Below are 10,546 nucleotides of genomic sequence, written 5' to 3'. Positions count from 1 at the left end.
CTTATATCTCCTCTGTTGGGCTCTTCGCTTGCGGCAGCCGGTGGCGAGTTCACCGTAGAACACAATCTTAGGGAGGTGGTGATCTGCCATCCTGGAGACGTGCCCTGCCCAGTGCAGCTGTGTTTTCAGCAACATGGCCTCAATGCTGGTGACCTCTCACCACAGGGAGTAGAAATATCACTGAATTAACCACAACAGCGGGGACAAAAGCAGGGTGAGAATAGTGACAGGAAGAATTTTTGAAATCATGGCTGGCATGACAAAAATCTGGCTGTTTACAGCACTGGTGTGAAGGAGAGGTATGGGTATGGGTCTAACACCCATCTGACTTTTCACATAAACGCTGGTGAAGCCATGGTTACAACAAAGTTCTCGGCAGCTGCCTTAGGGCAACCTTAGATTCCCTTCATGCCACTGTTGGGGTCTAACACCCATCTGACTTTTCACATAAATGCTGGTGAAGCCATGGTTACAGCAAAGTTCTCGGCAGCTGCCTTAGGGCGACCTTAGATTCCCTTCATGCCACTGTTGCAGCAGTGTGAGAATCTGCCAGCAACTGAAAATCAGTCCCAGAGCTTCCACTTCACTCTGAAAACATTCCTGGTAATCCTGCTTCATTAGCAGAGATCTGGAAGCGCCAGGATGTCTGCATCATCTTTTGGCTTCTTTGTATTTGGTCTGTGTTTGCAAACAGATCATTAGTGTAAATTAGGCGTGTGCTGAAGCCCAGCATAGCAGAGGAAAAAATGCTGTAGTCACCAAGTGATTCCCTGACTCTCTTGGCCCCCACAATAACACTGATGAAATCTTCAGTGCAAGTTGGATCATTACTTGTGTCCCTGACGCAGGCTTTTCTATCATTTCTCTTTGGAGCTAAGAGAGGGCTGATGTTTGGACCTGGATGAGAGCAAATTTTGTCCCAACATTGTGTTTACAGTAGACATCCATAAGCTTATTCTCTCCCCTTGCATAAATACTGCCAACTCCCTTGCTCAACTGTGGTGAAGGTTGAAATTATGGGTAGAGCCTTTTGGATGCCAAGCTCTGTTATCGAATCTGCCAGATCTATGATTGCAGCCTGCCGCTTCGTAAGCAAGAGTTCTGCAGGGTGTTTAGCTTATCTGCAAACGTACCCATTTCCATTACATCCCAACTCAAAGCTGGACACCGAGTGAACAATTTTCTGAAAAATAAAGAAAATTATACCCCCTCAAGTAACTCTATCTTACGGATAAAGAAAGCAACGACATCCTCTAAATTTACAACAAATGTTATTGCTGAATCTCAGTGAACATTATTTACTGTATGCCTATTGCATCAGTATTAGGTTAGTGGAAAAGAAGTAGAGCTGGATGATTTATTCATAATAAAGTTCTTGCTTTAGCAATCTCCCACAAATAAATGGCAAAACCTCTCCTAATATGTTTGTGTATAGAATGTTCTCACCGTGTTAACTTTCTAAGCCTTTATTCAGGTATGTAAAGTATTTCGATTTTCAAAGGTGCTTGGCAATCAACTGTTACTAATAAGATCAGTTTTTCTTTTCACATGAGCATCTAATTACAGACTTAGGAACATTTAAGAAAAGTTTAGGAAATTACAATGTTCAGCCTTAAATGGTCAGTCCTGACTAGAGATCAGTTTGTCTAATCTACTGGGTATTGTTAGATAACTAATTATCAACTATTATCTGGTGCAAGTAATACCTTTACTATTGTTCAAATCCTTTTCACTACAAATGGGGAGGGAAAAAAACAAGAAGAAAATATCACTGAGCTGATAATATACTTTTATGTATATATTTCTATGCTAAAACACCTCATATTTTCCAGAGGGAAATGAATTATCTAAATATGCACAGCCAGAAAACAGAAATTAAATGCCCATCAAATCTTTTCAATGTATTTGCAAATAGTGAACTTTTGTAATCCTTAGTTGCAGTCTTTGGAGGATTAGAAAACGTAACATTTCCAAACAGCGCTTCCAAGTTTGATGGTTTTTCTGTGTTTGTGTGCTTAAAGAAGATCCCTTTCAGAACTGATTACTAGATGCTGAGAACAAGAGATTCCCTTCATCAGTCACATCTTCAGACTGTAGGTACAACCTTTCCAGAGTTCTTTTTCAAAAAACAAGGACGAGAATACCAAGCACTAAATTACTACGCCAGGATTGTTTGTGTTGGAGTACAACTGGCCTATTACGTATTGGATGCTGTTGCGCTGTCTGGAACTGTTGTAACATCACTGAGAGACCCACTGTGCTGAGGCAGACCGAAGACTTTTATAAATTTATCCAACCTTTATTAACAAAGAGGTAGGAGAACAGACAAAAGGCTAAACCCTTTTTTTCCTTGTTTTCCATTTTTTGATGCAGATAACCAACTATTTGAACTGGGTGGTGAGGAATCTGGCTGATCTGGAGGTGCAGATGGGTGCAGTAAAAAAAGTACACAGCTTCCTGAACATGGAGTCAGAGAACTATGATGGCTGCTTGGGTATCGTACTCTAATATTTTTAGGTTTTAATGTGGTAATGTGAAAGCAGGTAGACTTAGTCATGCAAAATGTGTGCACCAAAATCTGTTCTCATTGACATGCAGGAACTCCCACTGATCTCAGTGATAAGGACAGACAAAAGCAGCTATCAGATGTGTCACCCATGCTAATCAACATCAAAAAAATCCTACCAAATGAAGAGAGACAGAGCATGGCCCTGTAGTACAATCAGAAAGCACCAGGGCACAGTTACAGATGGGATAAAAAACCATCCATGTAGCTATTCAAAAAACAAAAACATGGCTACAAATTAGAAATGCACCATCAGTCACATGCTTCAAAAATCTCAGAGTTTTGCAGCAAATGGGGGCTACAAGACAGGGTCATATTGGCAATCAGACCTCAGCAGCTCATCCCTGAACTGCACGTTGGTGGTGGTACTCCACATGTTTCAAGTTGTTTTTGATTGGTGTTTTAGAAGTGCTTGAAGTGCAAAACCAGAAAGGCTCACAGGTCAGCAAGCTTCCCTGGGAAGCCAAGCCCTTAGTCTGGAGATGAAACCTGCCTGCGGATTTGCACATCAGGATGAAATATGAGCTGTGATTAATGTCAACAGCCCGTGTGGTATGGCAGTAAGAGCATTCTTCCTTGCACTGCCCTTCCTGTGCCGCTTACTGACGAAAGAGCAGGTTAACGCTGCGCTGACACTGCATTCTTCTCTGCTCTCCCCATTTCATTGGCAAGAGTCACTTTAGCATCTGCCCTCTCTTCTTATACGTCGAGATTTGGGAACTAAATGCTAATCTGCCTGCCAGGCAGTTCTCAGCTCCCCCTTGGCGGGGAACTGGGACTCCATTTCTTAAGTAGCTTCAGGAAGGTGCCCAGGCAGGAGACAGAGGCAGTGTCATAAAGGGTGACCCTCTGATAACATATTTTTTTTGTTTCTGTAACTATTTCAGACCCTTCTCAAGTCCCCAAAGACTGGCCCCAGGAGGGGGAAATCAAAATTGAAAATCTGTGTGTTCGATATGAAAACAACCTGAAGCCTGTTCTTAAACACGTTAAGGCGTATATCAAACCAGGACAAAAGGTACCGTGTCAAGCAATTGCCTATCGTCCTCTTTCTGGGGCAGATCCTTCTTTACAGTGTGGCAGAAAAGCAAGAATAACAACAACTTGCAGTGACAGCTGTATACATTAATGGTCCTCTCTGAGATCCCTGGGCATGGGTCAAGAAGTTTACACTGACGACATTCAGTTTTCCTTCTGAGAGTCCCACTTCTTTCCAAGTCCACCTTCCTCACACAGAGTGAGCCTAGGTAGCCAGATGAGATTAGATGAACACTGGGCTGGAACTGAGCGAAAATGCAAGAATACCTCGCATTTCAGCATATAGTTTTATTAGAGCCTAGGTGAAAATGCTAAAGTTTCAAAAATGTTCCTGGGACAAGTCCTCGTGATGCTGAGAAGAAGTGTGCTTTCCACGCTGTGGTTTTTGGGTTTTTTTTTTCCCTGGCATCTGCCACCAGCCATTGGGAAGGGCCTTTCTACTCACTAATAGTGCAGTCTAGTCCACCTTTCCCAAAAGGACTGATTTACAGCTTCCCTCTACACGTAACTAAGATCTTGCTTTCTTTTGCAGGTTGGGATCTGTGGTCGTACTGGCAGTGGCAAGTCATCCCTGTCTTTGGCATTCTTCAGAATGGTGGACATATTTGATGGTTAGTTTTCACTGGAGTATGTTGTCACTTATTTCTTGTTGTCCTGTTTCTTCAGAAGAAGCAAGGAGACTTTTTCATAGTTTACATCCTGACTCTCTGGCTCAGAGGGTGCTTGATTAGAATGGGGCTTACTATGCCTGATCCTTCAAAGTACAAGGTGTCCTATTGTGAGTAGCGCTTGGTTCTTCCAAGAAACGTTACACGCAGATTATACTTCTAATTTTTTTAATTTATTTTTTGCTTGTGTATGGTCTGACAAAACGATATGCCGGTTTTGAGATAGGAGGAAAAAATATGCAAGTCTCTGGAGCCTCTAAATTCCTCCCTAAAGAATAACTGCATTCATTTATGATAGCTGTCAAAATATTAGCAGAATGGAAACTAGAACTCAACAAGTGCATTCCCTTGATATTTATTTTTTATTTTACTGTGGTTTCCCACAACTACAGCAGAAGCTGACTAAAGGTTTTGGAAACATTTTGCTGTTTTCACTCCTGCAGCATTTCACTCTCCCAGCTACTTGGCAAGAACTGCTCTGCAGCAATATGCACCCTGGCATTTATGATGCATATATATGGGTACTGTTGTGGGAATATGGAAACCTACTGGAAAGCAATCTTTTTGTTTCAGAGGTTTCCTTGTTTCTCGTTCCGCCACTGTGCTTGGAACATTTGCTAGGGAAGCCCCAGTAGGATGTGTTCCACTATGCTAGCAGAACAGGATGTAGCTAATTCACAACCAAATATTCAAACGAAACAGAGCTGTAGGAACCAGCATGAACCGTATTAAAATGCCTTGAAGTAGGACATCCTCTTTGCTGTTTCTTTTTTCTGCCTCTAATTAAAAAGTTAACACTATCCCACTCCTTCTAGACTTCAAGGGATAGTTTTTTCTAATGATATATGGATTGCAGATATGTACATATATTATGCAAAAGAAATTCTGCACAATCTCAAATTAAATAACTTCTGCAACTGTTAAAGTCAAGGGGAACAGAGAAAAGCACAGGACATGGCTGATTACAGGAGCTGCTCTCGTTCTTGCTCTGTTTGGCTGTAAAGCTGATTGCCCTGTAATAAATTATCCTTCTGGTGCTCCTTTAAGGGAGGGTGGGGGTTAAAAAAAGAAAGAGAGCAAGGCATAAATGTCACTAATAAGCTCGGTTCCCTCTGGCTTGAGTTACTACGTACATCCACCTTTCCCTTGTTTATATGACAGAGCTGAGAGATCGCAGAGGCACGTTGCCTCATCCTGTGGAGTCCAGCCCAAGCAAGCTTTTTTATCTTTGGGTCTGCTACCTGCAGATCACATGCTTTGTGCAGTTCCTTCACATGTCTTCTGCATGTTGTTTTAAACAGGGAGGATAGTGATTGATGGAATAGACATCAGCAAATTGCCTCTTCATACTCTCCGCTCCCGACTGTCCATTATTCTCCAGGATCCAATATTGTTCAGTGGCTCCATCCGGTAGGTGTTTGCCATGAGGAAGTAACAAGTAGCATTGCATGGTATGTTTGGGATTGGCACTATGGAACAGGAAGGGATGCAAAAGGGAGGAAACCTTTCTAGCTCAGTCCAATCTAGCTACACAGTCTGTCCAAGAGAATTCAAGTGTCGTACACAATGCCAAAATGTCCCTTTGCAGAAGACCCAAATGAACTGTAACTACAGTAACGAGACTCCTGTCATGGTTTTCTTTGCAGCTTTAATTTGGATCCAGAATGCAAGTGCACCGATGATAGACTCTGGGAAGCTCTGGAGATTGCTCAGTTGAAGAACATGGTCAAATCGTTGCCAGGAGGCCTTGGTATGTCTGAACCAAGTCCCTGGGCATATAGGCCAATAATAAAATTATTCATGCATGAGCATGCACACATATAAACAGATGCATGGGATCTTACACTCTGAACTGTCATGTAGGAGTTGACAGGCACCTAATGAATATTTTATTTCCATGTTAGAGAGAATATTCTTGCTAAAAAACTGAAGAGTAGCCTGTTTTTCCACTCATTGCAGAAAAATCCTGCAGCACCTCAGCATCATAGAAGGATGACTAGTCCACAAAAGACTTAAAAAAGAACAGTTTTACCTCTGCTGCTTCAGCAGAATCTAGCTCTGTCAGCAGAGCTTTAGCTCTCGTCTAAAGCACTGACAGAGCATTTTCGTTATCATTTCAGATCTGGGTCAGGAAGAAAACTCGCGTATTTCCTTCCATATTAAGTATATTTCATATTGCTAAGATACTACCCTGCAGCCTACTGGATTTGCTATTTATGCAAACTATTTGCTTAACAATATATTGCTTCTTTCCCAAGAAGCTGTGCTCGCTTTTCTTGGTATCACACCATTCCAACGTTCAGTCGAGACTGTGCTTACTGGCTTTTACAGGGATTTCGCTTGACCCTGCAATAGCGCACAAGCAGAGCTTTCACGGTGCCCACTCAAAATCGCTGGATCCTGACTGTATGAATGTACAGCACTTCAGTGATGAGACATTCAAAGTAACTGATTTTATTACAGATGCAATGGTCACAGAAGGAGGAGAGAACTTCAGTGTAGGGCAAAGGCAGCTCTTCTGTCTGGCCCGAGCCTTTGTCCGCAAGAGTAGCATTCTCATCATGGATGAAGCCACAGCATCCATTGACATGGCCACAGTGAGTATAGTAAATTAGCACCATCAATGAGCTACGGGGAGAGAAGGCATCTTACCTACGTGGCATCCATGAGATCTCTTTAGCAGAAAAAACTGACAGCTTTTTTGCTTTTCCCTTGTGTTTGGTTTCAGCTGTTGATGTGTTTTGGGGTTGATGCCTATGGTGAGGGGAAAAAAGACAAAGTGAAATGTTTTAGAAAATCCCTGCTTTCACAGGAGTGAGTTTTCATTACTGAAAACTTGGTGTGCAGATCAGAAATAGTATGGAATATGTTCCTCTCTCTTATGTGCTTGAAGTCACATGAATTAAAATGTAGAACGATGAAGTAACTGAAGTGAGCCTTTTGCTTTGATAGGAAAACATTTTGCAGAAGGTTGTGATGACTGCCTTTGCAGACCGCACAGTTGTAACAATAGCGGTAAGTATTGATGACAGCAAACGCTCCCGCTTCTCATTCCTCGGGCAGTTCATCTTGCCTTTCACTAGTTAGGCATCACAAGATAAAACTAAAAACATCACAAAATAAAACTAAAGCACAAGGTCAGAATATTCCCAGACACTAGAACAAGTCAAGACACATACTATATACCTGAAATTTGCATTAAATGCTCTCTTGCTATCGAGTGGGCCAAACGAAACCACTTAGATCTGAAGAAGGACTTTACAGGGAACTTCAGCATCAACACTGTCTCCAAGAAAATTTGAAGTCATTCTCACCAAACAAAGTGAAACCAAACCCATGGGTTAAACCATTATTCAACGTTGAGTCAAAATCTAGATTTGAATTTTGCCTCTGAAGTCCATACACGTGTAGTGTCCACAATCATGGAACGTATTTATAAAAGAAGATGAGATTTCAAAATATTTTTTGATGTGGTTTCTTAAGCTGGACTATCTTTTCTGTCTTTAGGAATAAAAAGTTGGTTTTATGATAAAGGTTTTAAAAATCAGTATCAATGGGAATCTCTCAAATAATGCATAGCTATTCGAGTAAGGGTTTATGATATTTTTTCCTGTTTTTCTTCCATTTCTAGTGCCCCAAAGTTCCGTATCTCTGTGCACATATGCACATGCATGAACATACATACACACGCACACATACATGGTGGATACCGTTAAGAATAGTTCCACCTTGCGACAGCAGGCTTACTCAACAAACAGATGTTTTATCCACAAGATAAATATCTTTAAGCAGCTGTTTCATTTGCTTTGTCTGGAGCGCAGTCCTGCGGGTAGAGATTAGAGTTATGCTTCCCGGACTCTGGTTTCTAGTCTGTCTGTAACTAGCTTGTGTCAGGCAAACCACTTAACCTAGGTCATTTACAATGAGCTCTGAGGTTCTTGGATGTGTAAAGGCTGAAGGTGCTGGTGGTAAGCACATTCTCCTTCAGTTACATGCCGTCTGAATTTTCAGAATTGTCCTTCTGACTGGAATCTCACTTTTCTTTTGCTTTGCATTTCCAGTGTTGGTGTCTCAAGCAAAACAGCACACGTGAATTAGCTTTCTTCACAAAGCTGGCTTCATTTCCTTCCTCTTCATTCATGGCTGATCCTTCTTTCACCCACCTGTTTTTCTTTTCTTTTTTCCAGCATCGTGTATCTCACATCTTGGATGCCAATATTGTCCTAGTCCTTTCCGAGGGCTTTCTAGCTGAATGTGACACTGCCTCAAACTTACTCCTCAAAGAGGACGGCCTGTTCACCACTTTGGTGAAGACTAACAAGTAGACTCACGAGGCTTCTGGCTCTTTGGTAGTTACTTTTATCCTTTAGTTTCCTTTCACTCTGCTTCCTTTCTACTGCACAGCTTCTGAGATGACAGTGCAAGAAGGTGTATATTGTGTGGTTCCTGTATTTTAATTTCATTACTATTGGTGCTAATCATATTTAACTAAAACTTAGACATGCATCTATCACGTCAAAGAAATCCACCCCATAAAATAATCCCTGTCCTTCAGTCTATATAGTGAAACATCACACTTCCAGAGTTTGTCCTGTCTATACCTGACCGGCTGTATTGAAATCAAATTCAGTCTTGTTTCATTCCTGTTGCCTACGGGCTAAACTATTGCCTGTGGCATGCTCAAATTTAATCTCAGAGGGAGCTAATTCATTTACGGAAGGAGACAGCCCTAGTGTGCCCCAGGATAGATGCAGAGCAGTCGGGGCACAGAGCCCGAGGAGCGGAGCAGGACTCCATGCCACCCCTGACAGTGCAGGCATGCCCAGCATGTTTCTCACCCGTATTTCCTAAAGGGAAAGATGCATCTAGTGATACCGCAGGATTTATTCCATCATCTGTGCTGTCCATACTCACAGTTAGAGGACCAGAAGTGAAGTGCAGGAAATGTTTTCAGCCTTGGTGGCAGAGGCTGTAAAGCAGTTGAAGATCTCTGCAGAGTGAATATACAGTGCGAGGGCCTACTCCAAATACCGCGGTAAAACGAGGGCAGCCTTTCACCAGCTCGGCATGCCTTGCGTCAGGTCCGTTAATGAACTGCGGTGAGAATTATCATAACGGAAACCTCTGTATGCTTCTCTTCATGGCAGCATCGGGTTCACACCATCCTAACTGCAGACCTGGTCATCGTCATGAAGCGAGGGAATATTTTAGAATATGATACGCCTGAGAACCTACTTTCTCAAGAAGACGGCATTTTTGCTTCATTTGTCCGTGCTGACATGTGAAGAATTGCACGATGCGTTGTAATAGTTTATTTTTAAACAAATGAATTGAAAATATTTTCTATTCAATGTACCATCACTTTATCTTTTTTTTTTAGAGCTTCTTTCTTCATCCTTCCATCTTCTAAAATAATAAAACCTAGGCATACATGTGTGCCTCAAAGCAATAAAAATGTCACTTCATTCAAAAGCTATTAAACTTCACACACGCACATGCACACGCACGCACAGAGGCAGATGTTTTTATTTCCTGGGAATGTGGCATTTTCCTTAGACTTTTTAGTGACTTTATTTTCTTTTATAGAGAGCAAAAGAATGCACTGCTCTTATAAACTGCATATGTTTTGCTGGAACCAGCAATCAAATCGTGCAGTTAGTCAAGGAAACAAGAGATACCCAGAAGCATTCTGTCCCCAGAGGGAAAAATGAAAAAAAAAAAAAAAAATCCAAACCCGTAACACTTGGGGCAATCTGCTGCATTCCGAAGGCATAAACTTTGCTCTTCAAGTTGCAGTGGAGGAAGATTGAATGGGGGAAGGAATCTTATCAGAAATAAGGAAGTTCTTCCCATCCTTCACTTTAGTTAGCACACTATAGTTGGCAGAATACTATGTTTCAGTGCAATGATCCTACAGGCAGTTTCTAAATCCATATTTGTTTTGCGGACTTTCTTCTATCAAAGATGCAAATCATCCTGTAATTATGTATGCTTTGATAGGCTTGTAGAGGAATTTTGTACAGTATCTTATGACTTTGCATTAAAATTAATCCGAATTTATAAACTTGGTATTTTTAACATGTCCACTAAAGTATTCTAGTTAAAATGGCATGTAACTGGCCAACCGCCAATTGTTTTGTTTGTCTTTAGTCCTTCACATTATTTTTTATCCTGGGACAACCTTTCCTTCACACATTTCTGGCATATGTCTAAATCAGGTCTAGCGCAAGAAGGTATGATTTTCAAATTATTACTATATCTTCAAGAATTTAGG

The 10,546-nt window shown here is 41.5% G+C and overlaps 1 protein-coding gene across 1 annotated transcript in view; it reads left to right on the top strand.

The window, feature by feature from the left end:
- Positions 1-9,953, top strand: part of LOC104498681 (ATP-binding cassette sub-family C member 9-like) — a gene marked incomplete at its 5' end in the record, with an annotated part of 11,129 nt that extends 1,176 nt beyond the window's left edge. The window contains 8 exons of the mRNA XM_010142091.1: positions 2,374-2,494; positions 3,454-3,584; positions 4,137-4,215; positions 5,574-5,682; positions 5,919-6,022; positions 6,736-6,869; positions 7,225-7,287; positions 9,420-9,953. Coding sequence (XP_010140393.1) covers positions 2,374-2,494; positions 3,454-3,584; positions 4,137-4,215; positions 5,574-5,682; positions 5,919-6,022; positions 6,736-6,869; positions 7,225-7,287; positions 9,420-9,557 — 879 coding nt within the window. The remainder of the gene's footprint in view (positions 1-2,373; positions 2,495-3,453; positions 3,585-4,136; positions 4,216-5,573; positions 5,683-5,918; positions 6,023-6,735; positions 6,870-7,224; positions 7,288-9,419) is intronic.
- Between the last annotated feature and the right edge of the window lie 593 nt (positions 9,954-10,546).

This window comes from Buceros rhinoceros, unplaced genomic scaffold (genome assembly GCF_000710305.1).
Source record: "Buceros rhinoceros silvestris isolate BGI_N320 unplaced genomic scaffold, ASM71030v1 scaffold26108, whole genome shotgun sequence".
Taxonomy (NCBI): Eukaryota; Metazoa; Chordata; class Aves; order Bucerotiformes; family Bucerotidae; genus Buceros; species Buceros rhinoceros.
This window is presented reverse-complemented; position numbering and strand designations above follow the sequence as displayed.